Source organism: Rhamphochromis sp. 'chilingali' (assembly GCF_963969265.1).
Source record: "Rhamphochromis sp. 'chilingali' genome assembly, chromosome: 22".
NCBI classification, from domain to species: Eukaryota; Metazoa; Chordata; class Actinopteri; order Cichliformes; family Cichlidae; genus Rhamphochromis; species Rhamphochromis sp. 'chilingali'.
In genome coordinates this window covers 13,511,028-13,534,574 of record NC_137950.1, presented here as the reverse complement: position 1 = coordinate 13,534,574, position 23,547 = coordinate 13,511,028, and the positions used below count along the sequence as shown (strand labels likewise).

Here is a 23,547-nt window from a genome sequence, read left to right as displayed (position 1 = left end):
ATTCCTTTGGTCCTTTCAAGTTTGCGGGGGAGCATTGGGCTGCTGCAGGATAGACAGTATGAGGGCAAGAGGCTCAACGTTGCCACCCCTCTGATTCCACCCCACCCCAGCAAGCAGTCACATTAGGCACGCTCCGGCCATGCCATCAAAGGCCCAGCTCACACACTCACCAACGCGCTTGCATCTGTACGCACACACACACACAAACGCATGCCTGCAAGCAGTTGCTTTTAAACTGCATGCACGGAGCCACAGACACAAGTCAAATGAGCATGTTCGCACTCGGCCTGAAACCGAACGCGTGCCTAAAAATAACAACACACATGTATATACGCACAAAAGACACACACACTCGCATACTAGCAGATCAAACATGCACACACTTCAATCATGCTTTCTCCCCACTCCCACCCCGGCTGTGTTATTGTTTTGAAAATATGATTGCGGTGACGGATGGGGTGGGGAGAGGAGAGGGCTCTGGCAAGGGGCGAGTGGCAGGGCCCCTCTATTGTCTCTGACCAGTGTGAGCCTGTGTCCATAGCTATAGAAACTGGGGCCACACTGGGAAGGCATGCTTTCATCTCCACCACAGGCTCACCGCTGGCAATAAGGGGTCAAATAAATCCCCCTGGATGCAGTGTGTATGCGTTTGGGAAGGGGGTTTGGAAAGGGGGGGCGCAAATATGCACACACACACTCTGAAAATGTTTACCTGAGCTATCTGCCATTCACACTTAGACACATTGTGGTTTCTGGAGATGCGTCAACTTTAATTTTTGTGCTTGTGTGTGTGTGTGTGTGTGTTTTCCCCCCGCCTTCCACAGTGATTAAAGAATCGCATTTCAAAAGCATCAAAGAATCAGCATTTTTAGACATTTAAGCGGTTTCAAATGTTTCCACTGCAAACTGTCACTGACACGTTTTTTGATTCAACGTTCAAAGGAATAAAATGACTTCCCGTGGAATGTCACCTCTGAGCACTTTCATCTCCTTTTTTGTCCGATGCCTGGCACGAAACCCTCGTCTCACCACAACAGAGGCAGCCTTGGGTTAATGTGCACTAACCACGCAGCACATGTAACACAGCATCACGATGTTGATCATTAGGATTTGCGATGTCTTGTGACATTCCTCGTCACTGACGCGGTTGCTGGAACACACAGACTGTACACGCAAACAAAGACACGCACAATTTACAGACGGCCTCTCCGACACGCTTCTTTGGGTGCTGTTATCAGTACGCTCACGCAAAAATAATAGAGCTGTGCGGCACGCACCTCCATCTCAGCTTCACTTCAAGGCCTGGTTGAGAACCAGAACCTTACATTAATGTCAACCGACCAAACATTAAACAAAAAGCTGATATTCACCTCTATTCCAGTCTATAATCTGTGCTATACATGTAAAACCAGCTCCGCAAATTTCCAACAAAAAACTAAAACCTCTCGGCCTAATGTTGGAACAAACAGTAGAAGCACATATGATTTGCAGATGACGCCTTCAAATTATCCAACATGACTTCACTTTCACATCTAAATAACCGACTTTTATTCAAGCAACCCTTAAAGTAGAAATGTAGGCTGACTCCAAGAGAGCAGCAAGTTAGAAATGGCTGACAGTGACACCACCATGGACACTGTGTCAGGTAATAGTGACTGGAGCTGACCGATTGCTGGTTTCTTTGCCTTTCTAACATGCTCCAAGCAATAAGCATGCAGTCCACAAAAATAAAAACCGTCAGTGCTCATTAAAAATAAATACAATTAATTTCTGATACGTGGACAGAGAAGCAGCATTGCTCTTATCACCTGTGTGAGCGAGGAGGAGAGGAGAAGACAGGAAAGGAGAGGTCAGCAGCACCACCACCACATGCCACAGACAGACTGACGATACTTCTACTGGGCTCCATGCCGGAGACCTGGCTGTAATTACACCACGCACGCACGCACACTCACACATACACACACATTCACGATGCACACGCTGTTAACAGACAGACGCTGAGAGGTGCCCGGCTCCTGAATTCTGTCTCGCTCTCTCTCTGTCTCATTACACTTTTACATTCACAATTACATCCTCCATCGAACACCTTAACAGTCTCAGAATTATACTGGCAAGAAGTTTGAGAAAAGCAGCATTAGACAGATACCTGTGTGTTATATCAACTGCAAATTTAAAAACGTAGGTTGTTTCAAGTAGTGGATGAACTGCAGGGCCTAGTATATGAAAAGCAAGGACTATTTTGAGGTACAAATCATGCAAACATAAAATAGTTCCACTTTAAGGTTAAGGAATTTAGTTAGTTTATAACTAAAGTTTGTAAAACTTAACTACAGCTTATAATCGTTTTGTTTTTTTTAAAGGAAATGCTGGACAGGACTACTAAAGAATGGTACTTGGGTCGCTCAGGCCCAGTGTTTAGTCCGTTTTACTTGAACCCTGGTTTGTTTCTCCCCCTGGTGCGGTTCACTTGTGCAGATGTGAACACAGTAATCAAACTAGGGTGCAGACCAGGAAACAACTGCACAGATACACTTTAAATGAGTTGGTCTCGGTCCTGTTTGTGATGAACTACAGAGTGGTTCACGTATGGTGTGAACCCTAAAAAACGTCCACGTATGTTTGTATTCTGGGATGCAGTAAGGTACTATGTGCAAAATTGTGCAAAGGTCTGTGCAGGCTAGCAACTTGCCGTGAAATTAATTCTCTGTGTTCTCCAGTAGTGCAGAACCCAGTACCTTATTCCTGTATTTACCTTTGTCACTCTCACCCCACACACATCTGGCCAATGAGCGGACTAAACATTCTCACGTGGTTTGTAGTGGCAGGTTTTGGTTTGCTTGGAGTTCACTTGTATTTTTTTCTGTGTGAAAAGAAACCAAATCATGGAGATTTGGTTTCTTTTCACTACAAGTTTACAAACTTGGCTACAAGTTTACAAACTCATCAATTGATTCAAACCACAGTAAACGGAGTAAATTTTCCTTTCACGTTCCTCTGACATCTTTCTCTTTTGCTAACACATTGTAGCCTTTTTCACTCAAAATGTGTTTATACACCTCTTTGCATTTAATCATTAATTATTATTATATCTGGCTCTCTTCCACAGCATGTCTTTTGTCCTGTCTTCCTTCTCCAACCGGTCGCAGCAGATGGCCGCCCCTCCCTGAGCCTGGTTTGCTGGAGGTTTCTTCCTGTTAAAAGGGAGTTCTTCCTTCCCACTGTCACCAAAGCGCTTCCTCATAGGGGTCGTATGATTCTTGGGGTTTTCTCTGTTGTATTATTGTAGGGTTTATACAATATAAAGCTCCCTGATGTGACTGTTGTTGTGATTTGGTGCTGTGTAAATAAAACTGAATTGAATTGAGCAGGTGTGAAAACGGCCATGTGGTTCCTACTTCCTGTAAAAGGGAACTTCCCACTGTTTCCAAGTGCATGATCATAGACAATTGCCTGAACGTTGAGGTTTCTTTCTATTATTATAGGGTCTTAACATTACTATATAAAATGAATTGACCTCTACGATAATATTTTATACTTCGATATTAAATTCCTGTAATACAAATGAATATTAGCACATGAATTACAAGGTATGAAGTCATTTGAATCTAATTCTCTGGAAAAAATAGACTGATGTGGCCTTCAACTCATCCCAAAGATATTTACGGGTTTGAGATCAGCGCTCTGCACATGCCACGACGTTCTTCTTTGCCAAAATTGTTGAAGTCACTGTTTGCTGTGGCACTTTGAATTTAAGGGTGTCTTGATCTGGACATGTAATAAAGAGTAGACTTAAACAAGCATGACCTGTCATCAGGCCAAATTCAAGTTTAAGTAAGGTCAGCAAGGTTATTGGCACAACTGCGGTCCTGTTTGGCTATCAAGCAGACACCAGCACAGATCCATAGTATCCGTAGCTCTTTATGGATCTACTTTTTCTCCCTTTCTCTTTCCCTTCACGTCCCTCTGACTTGTGAAAGTTATTGGAGTGTAAATGCATTTAACAGCTTCTGCCTCCTGCTCAGTGTATGGAGGGAGATATCTTTTCTTCTGATTCCTCTTTCATAGTGAAACTAGTTTTAAGGTTAACTGAGCCAGAAAAGTGTGAGTTGAAGAATTAAAGAACAAGAATCTCACACCATTTTTACACTAACTTCAGTTCTAGCATGTTGATATAGAAAGTTTTTCCTACCTAAAGTCGGCTTCATTGCGTCAGTTTTTTAAATGATTTTTGTGGGAATCTGCTGTCTGTAGCTACTCCTTCACTAATGTTTATTTCAGCGGGCAGTCAATTAGGAAAAGATTCTTATTTACAGTGAAAGGTGGGTGGGTGGATCTTGAATCCTTGATTAAGACATTAAGAGTGTTTCGGCTTTAGCTCTAATGAGGTCGAAGTGAATTTTACTGATGTGCTGTTCTTCTACCACACCAATTTAATATCTCATAACTCTGGCACTTCGTTACTCTCACTTTTCATGCCTACCTGCCTCTCTCAAGCCTAATTCTGTTCCCCCCTAAGGTGACAGAAAAAGGGCAGACGCTCCTGTTTACACATGGCTCCAGGGGCTTGTGGCTGCTGATTAGCAAACCAGTGTGAGTCAACATTTGGTACATCTTTTGCACAAATGAGCTTACTGAGTGCACACTTGGGCTGTTGTCAGACACCATCCCTCTCCGTCCAGTTCCCAACCAAGCGGGCAACCCCCCAAGCAGAAGTGTTGCGCGCTCACACACCAGCGAGACATTTCCCAAAGCCTTCCCAGTCCTCCTGGCATCTGGGCAGGCCGTCACCCTTGTACCTTCCTGCGTGTTCCACAAGCACACTAGAGGACCAAAGGGCACCAGGATCCCAGCACTACCACTCGGAGAACTGCCCAAAAGAGAGCGGGTCATGACACCGATGCGCTCCGTCACGTCCGTGCAATGGGACGCCCTCACTCTGAAGCCCGTCACAGACTGGTGGAGACACCATCGTAGAATTTCCCTCCCTTTGTTTTTGTTACCCAGTGCCAGTCCATGGAAGTATCTTGGCTCTAGACTCAACAGAACACACATGCTGCGGAGAGCGTCGGGCAAGGGAACATCTGTTGTGGTCAGTGGCTGTGGGCAAACTGTTTCATTTCGACAAGATGGCCTGTGGCAACACAATGGCTTAGTGGTCGGGAGAATGAACGAATTGCCAGTTACTTGTGGTCAGGGTTTACCTAAGTTGGACAGAGCTTCTGAAAGACATGTGGTTACATGAAATTACTCTTTAGTTAGTGATAAAAAAAAAAAAAAGGGGGTAATGGCACATTTTGAAACACAATTGTTTTTCAAAATGTAATCTTTTCAAGTGGGACAGCAGAATTTGAAATACCCAAATTGTTTTCATTTAAAGTCTTTATTCCATTGTAGTTGCTTCTCCATTTCTCTTCTCATGTAAATCGAGACCGTTAACAAGCATCCAGGGGGTGATCGATAGAGTGTGCCAACAACGATTTCACTGATGGAAAAGGAGATTAGAATAACAGATTAAAGCTTTAGCATTCACAGAGATTGAAAATACATTATTTAAGTGTCGAAACAAACTGTGCTGTACTACACTGTTGCGGCTCTCATATCTCTGCCATGGCATCCGATTCACACACCACTTGACACACCATTGAGTCTTGACATTTCGTATATCCTACTTATTTTCCCCTCGCTTTCTTTATTCATCTCTCTGTCTTGCACTCTCTCTCTCTCTCAGCCTTTCCTTCTCTCCAGGCTGTTGGCGGCCGGCCAATGATGTCATCCTGCCATAGGGAAGACCAGGGGGAACGCCCTCCTGGCGTTTGGAATGCGCTGTTTTTTCCTGTTGTTTTCCGGAAGGTGGCGATCAATTTAATTCCGCCCTCATCACTCCCTGATCTGAGGGGGGCCGAGGAGGCAAGAAGGGAGGGTGGGACAGTGAGAGAGCCAGAGGAGGAGGATATGACAGAGGAAGGATGGGGGCACTCTTGGGGTTTTCCAAAAGGGGATGCATCAAATATAAAAGGAGAGGGATAGATGAAGACCATGGGATGCTTCAAACTGTTGAGATCCTCTTTTTGTTTCAATTTTACATGATGTGAATACGGGTAATCACCCTGGAATTTTGTGAGGGCACGCCAAAGCCAATTAAAAGCTGCCAGGCGTCATTACAGGAAAATAGCGATTCATGAAGAAAAATGGGAATGACTTACGGAAACCAACAATGCTTATTTCCAAGTGACCCAGCTAGGCCATTACAAACGCCGAAACAAGCACATAATAGTTAAATACATGTTTTTATTCACTGCTTAACTGCAGCTACTTTATAATAATAAAGTCTTTCTTGAAAGAGGTATTTTTTTAAAGTCATCTGTAGCAATAATACTCAAACTTTTCATGGATGGTGAAAACTCAGAGGTGGAGTTTGTAGGATTTGATGTAGATGTGAGGTCACCGAATTCAAACTATAGTAACCCTTCTCCATATAGATCTGAAGGGTTTGCTCTAAGCTAATAAAAACAGAATAATGATGATAATGAGTAATTATAAACTCAATAAAAAGCATAACTGTGAAAACACTATATTCAGTTATTGTGAACAGGTCCTTCATAGAAACTTAGCTTTTAATTTTTTTTAGCAGCATGAAACGTGTTGCTTAGAAGACCTTATGCCTCATTCACCCATTCATAAAAGCACTATTTCTATGCAGAAGTGCTCTCTAACATTTACAAATATTCATACTCCAATGGATGCATTGGAGATCAACTTGGGGTTAGTATCTTGCCCAAGGAGTTCTGGAGGCAGACTGGAGCAGGCAGAGGTTGAACCACCAACCTTCTGATTAGTAGATGCTGAGCTACAGCTGCCCCAACTGGGCGATCTCCTTATTTTCATTGTTGCGCCGAAACAAACACGTTTTCAGGTCGTGTGAAAAATGTTGGCAAGTTCTTTAAAGATTACACAGATGCCACACTGAGGTCCAGTGTTTTTTCTCTTATAATAAGCTGTTTTTTTTAAGTTACCATGACATTTGATCAAATCATTATGACTTGTAATCACAAATACTTTGGTCTATGACTACTTTAAAAGCGAATGACATTATTATCAGACTGTGATTATGTGGCTGTTGGCTCCATTTACTATGTTGGTAAGAAAAAAGGAAGCTAAGTTCTTTATCGGGCCCAGCAGGGGGCGACTGCTCTATGTAATACTGCACAGAAGTCTAATATTCTCTCTTGATTTATGAGGTTGGTAAAGGTTCTGAGGTCTTTGATCAACTTGTGATCAGCTGCTGTCTTCAGAGGTGTTTTGTGTAAAGATGGCAATAAAATGGAAAAACTCGGTATCACACCAAAACGTGTAATAGACATGCAGGTCCACCGTGTCCATTTCATGCTTGCATTTCCAGAATATGAAATGGACATGCATGCAGAAGTTGCATTACCAGCAGGGGGAGATAATATATTTAAAGCAAAAAAGTCGGTAGTATCCAAAAAACGTATGGCGTACATTCCAGGTTCCTTAATTGTCAGAAACAATTAAGCTGGGCAGCTAATATGTATGTCAATGTAAATATGTTAATAATGTTTGTAATAGACATGCCGGTGTCTATTACATGCTGTGCCATGACATCGGATTGAATGGAAATAAGACAGAGTTAATTTGCTATCTGTACGCAGATAGCAGAGCGGTTGCAGCCTGTCAGAAGACAGGTTGCCTCCCACCAGGCGACCTGTGCAATCACCTTGAGATTGAACATGGTTGCTCAGAGGTCGAGGGTGTTGCACGCTCAACTAATCCGTGACAAATTGGTCACAACAGCTGCTTGTAATTGGTCACCAAATGTAAAAATATTTAAGTTTGCCTATTCTTGTTCTAGTATTTTGCATTAGTGAGCGGCAACCTTGTCTCTTCCAAAGAAGCGGGATTCCACCAGCCAATGGGTGACATCACAGCTGAAAACCAGCATTGTGTTTGTTATTGCTGGAGCTTAATTTTTCCTCAATAGCAACACTGCATTCAACAAAGTAAAAGAAGATTCATTTTTCCAATTTCATTTCACTTTCCGATCATAGGATTGTTTTTTTAGGATTAGCTGTCAATACGACAGAAATGTGACTTCAGCTTTCAGGCCCCGTCCTTTGCATGTGCACCGCCATATGAAATCTTCATAAAAAGGAAAACTCAGGTATTGAACAGCTTCGGTAATGAGTGACTGAACACGTACAAAAACCTAAAGAAAAACATTCATATTCACAGTGCTTGTGCCACAGTAAAGTTTCCTGGCTTAGCTCAAGTTCTTCAGTCTCAGAGTTCAAAGTGGGCCCCGCAGTCACATCACAAAGCCAATGAGCTGTCTACGATATGATCACCATTAATCACAGCTTTTGATCACGCATGGAGCAGCATTTTCTCCATCGCGACTGGAATGCCGTAATAGACACAAAGGATGCGGGGCCCTGCTCAGATTGACTTCAGACTGAACAACAGCGTGGCGCGGCGCTCTTTCAATAACAAGCCTTACACTTAGTTCAGCTTTCTTTTCTTCTCTTAGAGGAAAAGGGGGAAAAATATTACTTTGATGCTGTTTACTGGATATTTTTGCAAAAATAACTTTATGATGAATTTTAGGGGAGAGGGAAAAAAATATAGCAGAAGGGAGGCGGGGAGGGGGGCTTCAAAAGTAGTGTTAACGGGAGACAGATTTTTGACATGCTTCCCAAGCCATCTGCTTTCAGTTAAAGCTCGGAGACAGAGTCGAATATGGGGGAGAAGGAAGAGGGGAGTAAGCCTGGAGAAGATGACAGGGCAGCGGGGAATAAAGGGATATGCAATATTGACAAGCAATGGTGAAAGCTATGTATTTGCATTGTGAGCATTTCTGTGTATGCTGCTGCAAGGCAGGTCTCGCAAGTCTAAGGACATAATATGTCACATCAAGCACTTTTAAAATGACTTTCCAACACATTAGACGTTGTTCTAATCTCAACGTTTCTGCAAATATTTATCTGAAATACTGATAAATGCTTCTACTGATTTGACAGCTCAAAAAAACAAAATGTTCAGGCTCTGGTTGGTTCTGAAATCTGTCAGACTGCCAAAGTCCCATCAGAGAGTGTTCTGCTGTAGATGCCACAACACAAAATGAATTATGAGACGTTCTCCGGGCATATCTTTTTATTTGATGGGGTGTGGCCTCTGGGATTTGTTCTATCTCTGCCACTCAAGCCACAGATAGCCACAGCAGCTTGCCAAATTCCATGACTTTCCTTAACTAATCTTCTGACAGGTAATATTTTGTCGTCTTAGTTTGTGAGTTTCTTATGTTTAGTCTCCCCCCTCTCTCTCCTCTCCAATCTGTCCATCTCCATCCACCCATCTGTGCCATTCTACCAGTCCTCAGTGGGCACAGTCGGCCAGTCTGGCCTGGGCTGCCCCTTGCTGTGCCCCTGCAGTGCATAAGCTCCTGTCTGGACTTTGGGTAAAGGCCTTTGTATGGAGCTGTAGGTGTGTTAGTGTGTGTAAGTGTTTGTGGTGAGCTATGTGTGGGAGTGTATGTCTGTATAGCATTCATAGCAGAAAAAGGAGAAGGGAGTCAAATCTATGCCTTAGGGCACCCCCGCTGCCCCAGCACCCCTTCACATGCGCCCTATTGAGGCCTAAGGGAGCGTGAACAATCACTGCACAACCAAAGGACTAAGTCCCCTTGTTATACAAGGCCAATTTTCAGCACCAGACCCCCTCCCCGCTCTCTCCTCCATAGTTTGACCCGCTCCTCAGAGGTTGACGGGCTTCGTTAAAGCGAGCCGGGGTCCTTTAACGCCGTTATTTAATTAGCCATTCCACAGCAAACTGTCATCCAGCACTAAAACTACCCTCTCACCCCCACCCTTACCCCATTGGTGAATCCATCTTCTTCATCACCACCACCCCTCTGCCATCTCCCCCACTCACCACCACCACACATGCTCAGCATCACCTCGACCCTTCCCCACTGTGTCCACCGGTCCCCTCCTCTCTTCTTTCCCTGTCTTTATCTCCAGTAATTAGCCAGTAAATGGGGGTTGACTCATTGCTGGGTTTCTAGAGTATTTGGGCGTGGGACTCAGGAAGTGTTTCTCCCGGCATGGGGTTTCTCTCTCAGTCCAGCACACCAAGAGCTGTGGAGGAAGACAATGGGAATAGCCGGTACTACAGTAGCCGGCTCAGCCTCACTGTCCCTGCAGCCCACTGAGTTCTGTCTACACCGGCACCCTAATCATTAACCAGATTATGACTCTGTGTGTCTGGATAGATGTTAGGAGGGGGTCAGAGGGAATTTACTCACAGGATGCCAAAGACTGCTGGCAACTTTTTCCATCTGGTTAGACCTGGATAATGAAGTTGAAGAACTGTGCAAGACACTGAAATTACAGCACTTCTTGTGATAAAAATGATTCCATCTCACAACTGTGGAATTTTTTATATTATACTCTTAGTGAGTATGATTCCAGTTAACTACTTCATTTGCCCTCAGTGGAGTCTTTTAGAAGTTTGATTACAGAGCTGCTGAGCAATTTCACTTGAGCTGCACCCTAACTACGAGTGAACATTCTTTCCCCATGGACTCAAACATGAGTAGTCAAACTGTGAGGGCGAGTCTGGGGAGCCCCTGGCTTCATGTCCTCACCATGCTAGTTCACCGCCCTCTAGTGACTACTACAAAAGACAAGCACAATCACAGCCCATCCAGACTGCGTAGGTAAATGAAACCAAGAGTCAGGTTTAAATTCAGAGCAAGCGCGTGCTGATGGAGTTTGACCAGCTTTTGATGCAAAGTTTAATTTCAAAGCATGTTTACATTTTCTTTTCTTTTTTTAAGTCTATTAAAGTTTTGAAAATGTTTAAATGTTCATTGGAATGGAGATCGACTCCTGAATCAGTTTAGTGCGTCTACCGAACATGTTTAAGCGATTTGACTATCAATAAATTTCACTTGTTTGTGTAAGTTCTAATTTGGATTATGGGAAAATAAACATAGTTTAATAGTAAGAAGAAAAAAACGTTCTGTTGATTTTCCCCTAATGACTGCTTAGCATGGGAAAGGTACCGCTTAGTTATCCACGGCCATTTATAGCCCCTTAATTATGCGCCTATTTTGTGACCCCCGAGTTCAACGGGCCAATTCCTGTGTAGACCCAAATCCCGATGAACAAAGGTGGAATGTGATGCCCCTTTTCCGCAGACAAGCTACCAAACGTTTCCCATCATTTTCATGGTAAAGTTCACGAAACTCTTTTACACTTCAGCCGAGTATTGACAGCGCATTGAACCTATTAGTGCATCAGAGACACTCTGCTGATGAAAACCGCAGGAGAAGCAGCTGCTGTTATACTTACAGTGTGTAAGAAAGAGAGAGGGGTTAAAAAAATATCTTGTATTATCCTGTGTGTCTGGGAATATTGCTCTTAAATGCGATTAAAAAAAGGCTGGTGCTTTAGGACCCAGTTGATCCTCATTGTGGCTGATATTTTCCACGTTGTGAGGGGAGGGTTGGGGGGGGGGGGGGGGGGGGCTGTCAATCATAGTGAAAGTGGCCAGGGTGGGCAGGCCCCTCTGACACTTTGTACCGTCGGAGGGGGATATTTAACTTGGGACTGAGCACCACTCGCTACAGACACACTCACACACAGTGTGCCTAAGCAAAGAAATGCTCCAGCGCCAAGTCTCTCACACTCCTGAAGTAGGAGCGACTTAGTAGCTGCTGTACCCAGTTATCAAAGGAGGAGAGAGGCTCCCTAAGGAATTGACCGCTTTCATAGACCGGGGAACAAAAAAGCAGATTATGGACTCTCTCGTCATGCACCGACATTGCGATTAGAAGATTTTTTCTTTTTGAAATTAATATTATTTGAATGTATTTATTATTATTTTTTATTTTGTTGCTGGTGTTGTGAAGATTCAGCGATGCCACACTGAGAGGATCTCTGACCCAACCACGTTTTCTGTCTTTACGCAGTTTGCATTTCACATGCAGTGAGGCTGCATTTCGCTGGAAAGCTGTGTTTTCATCGTTCTTCTTCTACTTCTACTACTTACACGCAAAAGCCAGAGTTCTGTGGGAATATTACAAGCGAGACTTTTACATGTAAAACCGAGCTGCTCTGCGATTTGGAACATCCTCTGGGAAGATAAGCGGCTGTTGCGTCCTGAAAAAAAAACTGAGATTGTGCCACACGGCTCCTCCAAGTTTTCTGTCATTTTCAGGGAAAGTGCGCATCGACGGGCTGGAATACCGCAGGAGACTGGCTGCAGAGACTACCCCACTCCCCGCCCCCCTCTCCTCGGTCCGTGGACTGTGCGCTCTGGGACCTTGTCAAACCTGAGAGCGCCAGGCGACGTTAAGAGAAGCCACGTTTCTAAAAGCCGTGCGTAAAAATAACATTGGCCAAGGCTGGCAATCGCTGCCGGGCGCGTGACATTTAAAACTTGGTGAAGTGCTCTTTTGTGCGCCCTTCTCTCCCGGGAGCTCCGGATCTATTCTGTCCCTTTCAGAAAACACTTCAGTCCATGCAGCTCTCGCCTCGGCCGCTGTCATCCAGTGCAGACAGTTTCGTCGTGGCTTCGAGTCCTCGGGGTAACCATGACAACCGAGAGAAACCCGAAGTGAATCTGAGGAGCGGGGTGAAGCAGGAGAGAGCGTGAATAGGCGCTCGAGTTTTCCCTTTTTTCTTTTCTTTTTTTTTTTGACTCAACTCTTTCTGCAGAGAGCGGGGTAGCCCGCTTCCATGCTGCACATTTGCATCAGCGGGTAAATTGCAAAGTTGAAGGAGCCCTAAAAAGCAAAGCACTCCGCTCCATGTCATTCAAACCCGACGTGGTCTATTAAAAGTATCGCCTTGCTGGTGACTGAACTTCTACTATTTATGAAGCCCCGGGCTGGTGACTCCACAGAACACAGTAACCGGGAAAAGAACTGAGTATTATTCACGCGAGAAGAGCCCGTGCGTTGAACAAGAGGAATTATGGGCTTCTCTCAAACGCTGTTCGTTTACGCGCTGGTTTGCGTTCACCTCGGAGTTTCCCAGCATTACCTTCGCCTCCGCCCTTCGCCCAGCGATCACTTCCGCCCTTCGCCCAGCGATCACCTCCCCGTGCCCGACCTGAAGGAGGACCCGGACCCGGAGTACGACCCCCGGGAGCAGGACTTGGTCGAGAGGACTCTGCGGAAAAGACTCGGCAGTAACTTTGACCCCAATTTCATGTCCATCAGCCCCCCCATGCTGGTGAACTTCTCCGCGCCAGATAACCAGGTGAAGCTGCAGGGGCCCATGCCCAACGATATTAAAAAGCTGGACCTCACAGAGACCCCCTATGGAAAGCGGCTAAAAGTGGGCAAGAAAGCCCGTAGGAAATTCCTGCAGTGGCTGTGGACCTATACGCACTGCCCGGTTGTGTACACCTGGAAAGATTTGGGTGTGAGGTTCTGGCCACGTTACATGAAAGAGGGAAACTGTTTCTCTGAGCGCTCGTGCTCCTTCCCCGAGGGGATGTCTTGCAAACCCGTCAAGTCAATCACCAAGGTTTTCCTCCGGTGGTATTGTCAAGGCTTTCTAAAACAGAAATACTGTACGTGGATACAGGTGCAATACCCAATCATCTCAGAGTGCAAGTGTTCGTGCTGATTCTCTCTAAGGAAGGAAGTAGTAGTAGTGGTGGTGGTGGCGGCGGTGGTGGTGGTCGACGGGGGAGTGGACTGGAAATACGGTTTCTATTGCACTGTTAACTCTCTACAGAGGTGGGCACCATAGCAAATCTATTTTTTTATATAGCATTTTAAGTGAAATACCAACATTGTACATATTTAAGAAAAATGCAGCTATTTTTTCTAATTGAACCAGGACCATATTTTATTCTCAACCCTGACATTTTTTTTCGGAGGGGAACACGAGCACTTCGTGAGGAAGGAGCATTTTGTTTTGTTGATATTTTTAAGAGACATTGAAAATGGATTGCATATGCTACACTTCTCCAAGAGGTGACCTTTTTCTTCTTCTTCTTCAACTGAACATTGATGCTGACTGTTATTTCACTGCGATGCTGCCTAGAGTTTTTGTATATTAATATCAATAATAATTAAATTGTAAAAAAAGAAGAAGAAAAGTTGAGGTTAAAGATATATATAAAGGCGTGAACTCAGCTTTTTTTTTGGAATACATAGTATTGTAGGAATAAACAAATCTGTACGTTTTATTTATTATTTTAACGATTTGTGAGTATAGAGCATAAGGACAGAGAATAGCAGAGTATACCAGAATAAAAAAATATGGGAGATGTCTACTTGAATATTTCTAAAAATGACAAAAAAATAAATAAATAAATACAAAAAACCCAACATATCAGTGTACATGTTATGGTTACACGTTTTAGCAATAAAGTCCATCTTTTCAACATGTGTTAGTGTCAACCCATGCTTACACCACTGTGTATATCCAAAGGGGCGTGTACACTGTAAAAACAAAAAGCTATCTAAAGATGTCTCATTAAGCTGTAAAAATCTTTCCTTGCCACAGAGATACGTTTCACTGGTTTCCATTCGGGGTGACTGAAGAGATTTCACATATCAGAGCGATGACGCTGAAGTATTCTTGCAATATTCGTGTGTTTTTCAACCGGAAACCCCTGAAACTGTACCTCGCTTTATTAAAATAATAAAGGGTGAAAAGACTTTTGCAAATGACATATTTTTTTACAGTGTAGACGGCTGGGCTCCGAAGTGGAGTGGAGTTACAAACTACTATAAAGTTTCGGTGACTTTGTGTGGACTGTCTGACGCTCCACGCCGTCACAGCGATTTTAGAAAAGGCTGATTTACTACGCTGCTTAATGCGCAACGCATACCTCAAGCGCCTCCACAGACCTGGCATTCATTTGTCTCAACCGGAGAGCGCGCGAGAGAGAGGGAGAGCGAGGGGGAGAGGCCACGCACACGCATTCATCTCCAACTCGCTCATGCGCTTCGAGGTGTTAACATAATGGCTAAAATATGATTCAGACTTTTCAAACAGTGTCAGATGATGAAATCGCAAGAGCAGACGCGCAAAGCCTCCAGTGTCTGGGGTCTCTCTGTGTTTTTTACTCTGGAAGCTCCACACAAGTTCCAATGAGGTATTTGTATAGAGGTGGACTGGAGCAGACAGGCGCCTATTCAAGTCTGACCGCCCTGGAGAGAGCGAGGGAGAGAGAGAGAGAGAGAAAGAAAGAGAGAGAGAACACAAAGCCCATAAAACAATGGTCAACTGTTTTTGACGTTAGCAGACTATTAATTGGAGAGCCTGGGCATGCTGTCTGCAAGTTAAAGAGATATGGGCAATTAAACGCGCTGGAGACGCGCAGGGAGGGAAGGGGGGGGCAACGAAGTCCCGTGAAATCAAAGAGCTGAGTAATTTTCTGTAAGTAGGGTTTTCTAAATTGTGTTTATATTATTGGTCTAAATACAATCAACGAGTTCAACAGAGCTATGACTAAACGTCTGAAAGCGGAGTGTTTCCACTGAGCGCATTTTGTGTGCCTTTAAGCCATTTGTGTGTTTTCTTGCGGCCAGAGCCGCATTTGACACTTGCCGCCCGGTTATTGTGACAGAACCGCTTAGGGGGGGATTTGGTAAGCAGAGGGGAAGAACGGCAGCATGCCAGCGAAGGAGGAAGAGAAGGAGCGGGAGGGGAGGGGAGCAGGGGCTGCTTTCCTTACTGTCAGCTTCTTTCTTGATGATGTCTCGGGGTTTTTAGAAACTGCGTCTCTGACTCGACGGCGCCACTCAGCCGCCCCCTCTCGACTGCGCAGAATGAGGCACTTTGGGAAACAGTAACCCTTTCAGGCTCTGCCCGGAGAGTATTTTAGAAGCGTGTGAAAGGCAATACGCCGCCCTGGCTCCAGCCAGTTAGGTGCGCACCTTTTAGAAACAGACCTTGCCAGCTAGTCAGATCACTGGTTCTCAAAGTGGGGTCCGGGGAGCTCCATGTGGCCTTTGTGGGGATTCCAGGGGGGATTGGGTGCTTAAAATGTCAAGAAAGTGCTTCATTGACAAGAAACAACAACATTCAATTGCAATTACGCACATTTTGGCACTCTGACCATGATCACAACCGCCAGATTTCTGCACTCTTCTTCAGTGGCAGGTTTACGACTTTGTTTGGAGATTTAAACTGAACAGAAATGTTCAGTTTGATAACTGATAACTGTCCTGAAGTTGTCATTTAATTAGATAAGCTCACATATCTCCTCGCTCAATCTGTCCGCCTGAAGTGTCAAATCCAGTCCACATCCACTAACTTTATCCCATTCTACAAATAGAAACCTTTTCAATACAGAGTTAATATAGAAGCGTCTGATGCAGCCGTATGTTAAAAGTGGACCTGTGTTCTTTTTCTTACACCCAAGGGAGGAAACAGTCCTAAAATGGGTAACTGTGCTGTCTTTACTTCTCCCCCCAAACTACGAGCTGGACTACAAACGGCTTTACATGCCCTGATCAAATGTGTCCATTTTGTTTTTAAAATCAATAAATCAGAACATTTCATCATGAAATTGGGTTTGTAAATTTATAACCCTTTTATTGGCTATGAACAGACTTTTGACTGACATCTTATGCTGGAGGAAATCAGAAAAAAGAAAAACCCTTCCCATCAACACACTCATCATCACATTGTCCTTAAAAATGTCAAGACTCGTGTGGCCTCACCCCATCAGATGCTCAGCATCATCATCGTCTGACACCGCCCGTCTCCACATTCGTCAGCACCGACCTCCTGCGAAGTGAGCTACAATAATAAATATGGTTTGGTAGATATGTGCACACTCCGTACATATCTACAGCCTCACGTGAATGTAAAAGAACTCCCATATTTGCTGGCTGTAAAGAAAATTAAATGAAAGCCTGGAGGCAATTAGGATGGGGATGATGGGGGAGTAGGTGGGAGGAGGGGGTGACATGCTTAGTGGTAAAGATGATGAGTCTGTGTCTGCCTGATGATAGTCAATTATTCTGATGGATTGTGGTCAGATTGGGAGTGACTGTGTGTGTGGGTGGGTGGCAAAGGGTTTGAAGTGACACATCCTTACCTGTGTGGACACATCTTTATAGAAGAATATGTGTGCAAGTGAGCGTGCATGCTGATTGCATGTATGCATAAAATCTTCCACAGGCACATGCACAACTCCAGTGTGTGTGTGTGTGTGTGTGTGCAGTGGGCTGACAGACAGACAGAGATGGAGACGAGGGTCTGTGGCTGTGAGTAAGGCCCAAACCTCATAGTTGTAAAAGCCAGTGAGTCAGCACTGGTGAGGTTATTGATGATGACAGGGTATTAGATTGAGCACTGGGAGGAGGGAGGGCACACACACACACACACACACACACACACACACACACACACACACTTTCACCGCAGATGATACCCAGAATTCCATCACACCATCATCCATGGCTTGCGGTGTGTGATGGTATGTGTGTGTATAGGTGTCAAGCATTTGTTCATGTTGTACACGAGTTCTGTCTGGTAAGTGTGCCTGCAGAGCGTGTGTGAGAGAGAAGAGCAGAAGCTACTGTGACAGTGGGTTTTCCAGGTCCCCGTTTCTCTCAAATGCCTGAAATGGATGTCTGTGTTTTCATATGTGCTGCCAGTTTAAGATGGGAAGTCTTCAAGGAACTCACAGATGCCTCTCAGCAAACCTCTGCCGGGCTGATCCAGCTTTTATGATGCCAGGCATCCATCGCCGCGAGAGCTCGCAAAACCTGACCTGGAGTCAGTAGCAGTGGGCATAGAATTCATAACATGCCATTGCATCAACACAGTGGCCCATCTTTGCAGACAAACAACAGGTGACTGTAGTCAAATAACAGGTGTTTGTAATCAAACTCCAGCCATTGCCAGCAAGTGGTGCTTATGGTAATTAAGCAGAAAGCTGGGAGATGAGCACAGTGCTACTAAGAGTCATGAATGCATTCATTAATACAGGTCTGCAGACTCTGAAAACTGGATTGCTGCTAGTTTTGGTCTGGATGTGAGGTTCAACTGCATAGCTTCAAATCAGAAGAGTGCAAATGCCTTCTTTTGTTAAAAACCATCCTCTTACAGCAGTGGCTCCCAGACTTTTTCATCTAACATACCTCACAGGCACGTCAGATAGACTCAAGAAGCCCCTCATCAGTACCACTTACCACGCTTACTTGAACTAAGCTCCAGTTGTATCTACACTTCTTCCAGCTTACCTTTCACTCCTAGTGATGGCATTCAGCTCACCCAGGGTTAGTGAACTTTATCAACTGTTTATTCATACTGTTTCCTTATTATGCCAATCATTCATTCATTTACTTATATTACTGATCAATGGAACATCTATTCATTATGCTTAGTGACAACTCTCACGAGCTGTGGCCAACAGTGTCAGCTAAACCTCTACCAAATATTCCTCTCTATTTATTCAAAGTGTTCAACTAGTTTTTCAAATGTTTAGACAATCCATGCATTTCTCTAATTTTATGTGTTTATTTCTAATTTCTGCTGATTAGCACACCTTCAGTTAATAACTTCCTGCTTATTCATAGATATATCTAGTGTTTAACTAATGGCTCAGTCACTAGAGTCAAAATAGGACAGTGACCTCCTTGAGAACAGGGAAAAAAATCAACGGTTGCGCTGTGTTTGCATTGAATTTTTGTATTTTTTATTGTTTGTTTGCTTTTGGAGATTATTGTACTATGATGCAACAACTAAATGGTTGCCCAGGGGTTGAGCGTGCAGCACCCTTAACCTCTGGCCGTCGACTGTCGACTGCAAGGTGATTACAGCGCTCATGTGATGGGAGGCAACCTGTCTCCAAACAGTTGTCGTCTGACTCCGACTGGCTGCAATCATTCTCAGACAGATTGGTGAGTGTTTGAAAATAATTGCCGTCTAATTTATAAATGCAAACAGGTTGCAATCAACCTGCATGAGTCAGTGAGTGGAACTTATCTGCAGCCTGTCCCTTTAATATGGGGGACTCTACTCAACTGGTTGAAAAGTGGTGCTATTCTGGTTATGTTTCTTATTTAAAAGCATGGTTACTGAGCGCTTATGTCTTTTTTTTTCTAGTTAAAAATTGGCATCCTGCAGCATGTATGTCAGTATTTGTGGAGGAGTTTCTGAATTTCCGTTTCAAATCTATGTGATTCTGGCTGGACTCTGGATGTAAGTAATTAATCTGGATTTCTGTGCATGTAGACAGAAACAGTTAAATATTATAAACAGCAATTGGAGCGGTAATTGCCAGCTTGACCCCCATTGGAAAGTGAAATGATAGCAGACTGAAGAAGAAGACAGCAACAGATAAATAGTGGTTGGAAACTTGCTCCCCATCTTCAAAGCAAACATTTCAAAAGAAACAAGAGCAGAAGTTAAAGTTGATTGCAATAATTTTGGTCATGTTCTGGTCTCCAACCATTGTTTTCCTTGTGTGACTGCAGCATAACATTTACTGTAACATTAGCATTTATCTCTTAATTTAACTAACTGTAAACACTTCTGCTCAGTTCCCCTCACTTTTTAATGAAGTTGTATTTCTGTTGTGGTTTAGCTGGACTAATCTTTCCATATAACCTCTGCTTTCTGTACTCTCCCTGAACCCAACTGCTCCTATTAATCACATATTACTATTAGTTTCCATTTCTAATCTGTGCATGTGAGTAATGTGAAGACTATAAGAGAACTTGTGTCTATTTTATGTGATTTGTATCCTTAAATGCACCGCAGGCAAACACATGCAGTGAGATCCTGGTCATTCTATATGCTTTCTCGCTGCTACCATTTTAATCAGTGTCAGAGTCACATTTCTGTAGTCACGCTTGCTGATTACTCAGTTTAACTCTTGTTAGATGTAACAGATATTTTAAGCTCAAAGTAAGGCCTAAAAATAGAGCTATGGGTGGTGTGGCGTTCTCAGGGCTGGGAATAGTGCATATTCTAAGCTCTGTTTCCATGGTTACTTGTGCCTTTATCGCCAATAAAGGTCTCAAATTCAGAAAATAGTCCCTTTGCATCAGTGTATACATTCTTATTCATTAAAAAAACTCAGTTAATTTGCCTTTATTTCATTTTTTTTTCTCTTCCCACACACCACTCAGGGGAGAACAACAAGGAATAAAAAGCTCACATATATACACAACACACACTTTTCTATCACTCATCACCAGCACACACAAACACTCCAGTGTCCTCATACATAAACGGTTTCTGGTCATCGTAGCAACACACGCAGGTAAACTATCTTTAAATTGTTTACCTGACCACTCAGCCCAATCGCGATACCAATAACATGAAAACAAACACACACTTGAATTTTCCCCCAATTAAAATCTATATTTTCCATCTCCGCTCTGCTCCCTGATTGCTGCTTTACTCTCTTCGCTAACACAAACACGCACACACACATACACACCTCCCCCTCACAGCCTGTCCGGCGGCTGTCTCCCAGTACCCCTCTGTGCGCCTAGATGGCATGCTGAGAATGTTTACTTTTGCCACAGTGTGTATTTACAGAGCCTAATAGTTTTTTAGGCCGCAATGGCGCCTCACTTCGTAACATGTGTACAACCCACCTACTCCTTCGAACTCCTAAACAGACACACACACACATAGTCTCAGACTCACACAGAAAACATACAACACCCCCCTACACCGCCGCCGCCACCACCACCAAACAACAAATCAAACCTCTGGTATTTGGGGTTTGGCAGTGGTGCAAGCTCGAATGCAGGCAGGTGACACGATTAAGCAGCAGCAGCAGCATGCGATATTACCTCCTGTGTGATTGGAATGAATGAAAAAAAGGGAAAAACAAGCATCTGAGGGGAGCGTACTGTGACAGGCTGAACGAATGCATGGGGTTCTTGGAATGAACGGCCTCGTGGTGTTTTGAAGGATTGTGCGTGGTTTTGCGGGAACGCGAAAGATTAATGAATGTGTCCGAAGCACCGTGTGAGCAAGTTTGTGAGGCAGAGAGTGGATGAAGTTTACCTGGATAAGCAGATTATGCAGACAAGATGGATTTGAGACGACTCCTTCCTGGTTAAGAGATGGAGAAGCTATCAATAATAATGAATGAGCACATTCATGGACTTAAAAGGTAAACAAGTTGCAACAAGAGTTATAACAAGAGGAGACCGGGGGTAATCATACAGTAAGGCATCAGTTCATTCATTTTCTTAACCACCCGGACACTGGAGGACAGGCGGGGCGCCCCCTGAATGGTTCATCACAGGGCTAACTCAGAAAAAACAAACAGCCATTCACCTTTTTGCAGTGAGCCCACTGTACTGGAGCCACCCCGCCGTGTGCGGTATTTTATTTAATAAGACAACTGCAGTGTTATTACTGGGATGGCTGGTGTTATGTATTATATTAAAACACAACCACAAGATTCATCCCTTAATAATAGTTAACCCATAAGCGGTTACAAAAATGCTCTTTAATGCTGTGCACTGAACACAGTAACCCTGATAATTAGACATGTTCAGACATGTGTATGTGTGTCTTTTAATGTTGTTTCTGTGTCACCTTAGTTTCCTGAAAGTCAAAAAAACGATGGTACTTTGCTTTCAAGTTACTTATTGACTGGAAACAAACTGGTATATGCAGCCCTCTCCAGTGGGCGATTAAACCATCTAAATGGCAATACCCAACTCATCTACAGCTCCTGTCTGGCACGTTATAAAGAACGATCCACCAACATATCACCAGATCATGGGGCAGTTTCTCTCCTGAGGCTGTAAGATGTCTGAAGTCATCCTCCAGCTTTGTTTAATGACTAAATTACTTCTCTTTTCTTTTTGTGGTTTTGGATCTTTTATTGTGTAGCAGTATGGGGCCCTACATAAGCAGACAATTAAATGATCTTGAATCTAGAAGCCTAAATTTGTCTATTCAGTTATGATCTATTAATATAAAATTAATGAGTCCTCAGCAGTCACCATACAATGAGGGAAGGGGGTTGTGTACAGAACAGGTATTAACTGTGGATTTTAAAACACTTAGGCCATTGTTTTATCTTCGTCCTTCCATTAGACAAAGAGCTTGAGGCAACCAAACAGGTGAAAATAAATAACTGGCTCTTTTTCCCCCCACTGGGCAACTATGCAAGACTCGGCCCGCCGAATCTGATGTCCTGACGCCTGTCTGTCTGTCTGTCGTATTCAGCTGAGGTGGTCTATTCAGGGTTAGGGACCAAGGGACACAGAAGCCCGAAGGGTGTGGACATGCATGTGTGTTGTTGGTCTCTCAGGGGGAGGGAGGTGGCACTGTGAACAGCAGAGAATGCCTGGTGATGGGTTACCAAAAACAGAGCACGAGGGGACAATAGGACCTGGGACATTCCTGACGTAACCCCAACACACCAGGGAGGAAGTGGAAGGGGGGATTTATTGGTGTCAATGGCCCCTTGCCCCGAGAGGAGGAACGGGTGCCTCTTTTGTCCCCTCTGGCGTTGGAGATGGACTGAATCGAGACGCCTTGCAAAGAGAGGACGCCACTAAACACATACACACATAATCACTCCTTTGAAAGAAGAACCACCAATTAGGGAATGGACATATATGGCTATAGTGGTTTAGACTCAAAGAGGGAGGCTGTGTGTGTGTGTGTGTGTGTGTGTGTGTGTGTGTGTGTGCGTGCGTGTGTGCGTGCGAGTCTGTCTGCATGCACTTTTCAATAGGATCTGAATGTAAAGGGAGAGGCAAATAGGATGCTTTTCAGCACAAAGTGCACAAGGGCTGACCCCATGGGAACACCGCTACGAACTTGTTTGAATCAGAGAGCATTTAGTGGCATTTAGGAATGGTTCGAGTTACACTGAATGAGCCCACAAAGAACGGGACAATGTAATACTCTAGTAATTGGCTGGACAATTGTGTAGTATGTTTCACTTGAGAGAAATGAGTCTCTCCCTGAGTCAAATGAAACAACATCTTACTGTTTGCAGTGATTTTACAAAACAACAAAACATTAAGATGCTTTAAAAAAAAAAAGCATCTCTTGTTTTCCTATTTTAAAGATTTCCTTGTAAAATTCATGCCACCCATTATGCACTTTAATATTTCTCAACTGATGAGAAGAAGCATCGTTTTGGTAATGGGAGGGCTGGTTTTAAATTGCATTGTAATTACTGACCCACCCTGAGCCTCCTTAAAGCTTATGCAAACCATATTGAAGGTAAATACCTCTTTTGTGAACGGAAATGACTACGGAAAGCTGACCGCTGAGCCCTACAAAGAATAATGTTTCTCCATAGACACTTGAGACTTGAGCCGTGCAGGAAAAATCAATGACACACTCAATAAGGATTTAATTTAAGATGATTGATTTAGAAAATATGAATATAAAGTATCTGCTGGTCTGAAGCCAGTCAAAAATCACACATTTTAGGGTCTGATTCAAATATATGCTTTCATTTACACCACAAATGACTTTTTTTTTTCAGGCTTTATACCTGCAGGGTGGTAAATTGATGACAGAGAGCTACAGGTGGGCCTGAAATCCT

The 23,547-nt window shown here is 43.8% G+C and overlaps 1 protein-coding gene across 1 annotated transcript; it reads left to right on the top strand.

Moving 5' to 3' along the window:
* Positions 1-11,630: 11,630 nt before the first annotated feature.
* On the top strand, positions 11,631-14,426 carry nog2 (noggin 2). Its single transcript, XM_080873476.1, has one exon. The coding sequence runs from the start codon at positions 12,999-13,001 to the stop codon at positions 13,656-13,658; it is 660 nt and encodes a 219-aa protein (XP_080729602.1). The 5' UTR covers positions 11,631-12,998; the 3' UTR covers positions 13,659-14,426.
* Positions 14,427-23,547: the final 9,121 nt, after the last annotated feature.

Bases quoted from the DNA above. Each gene is read 5' to 3' on its own strand.
- nog2 (XM_080873476.1), top strand. From the start codon at position 12,999: ATGGGCTTCTCTCAAACGCTGTTCGTTTACGCGCTGGTTTGCGTTCAC.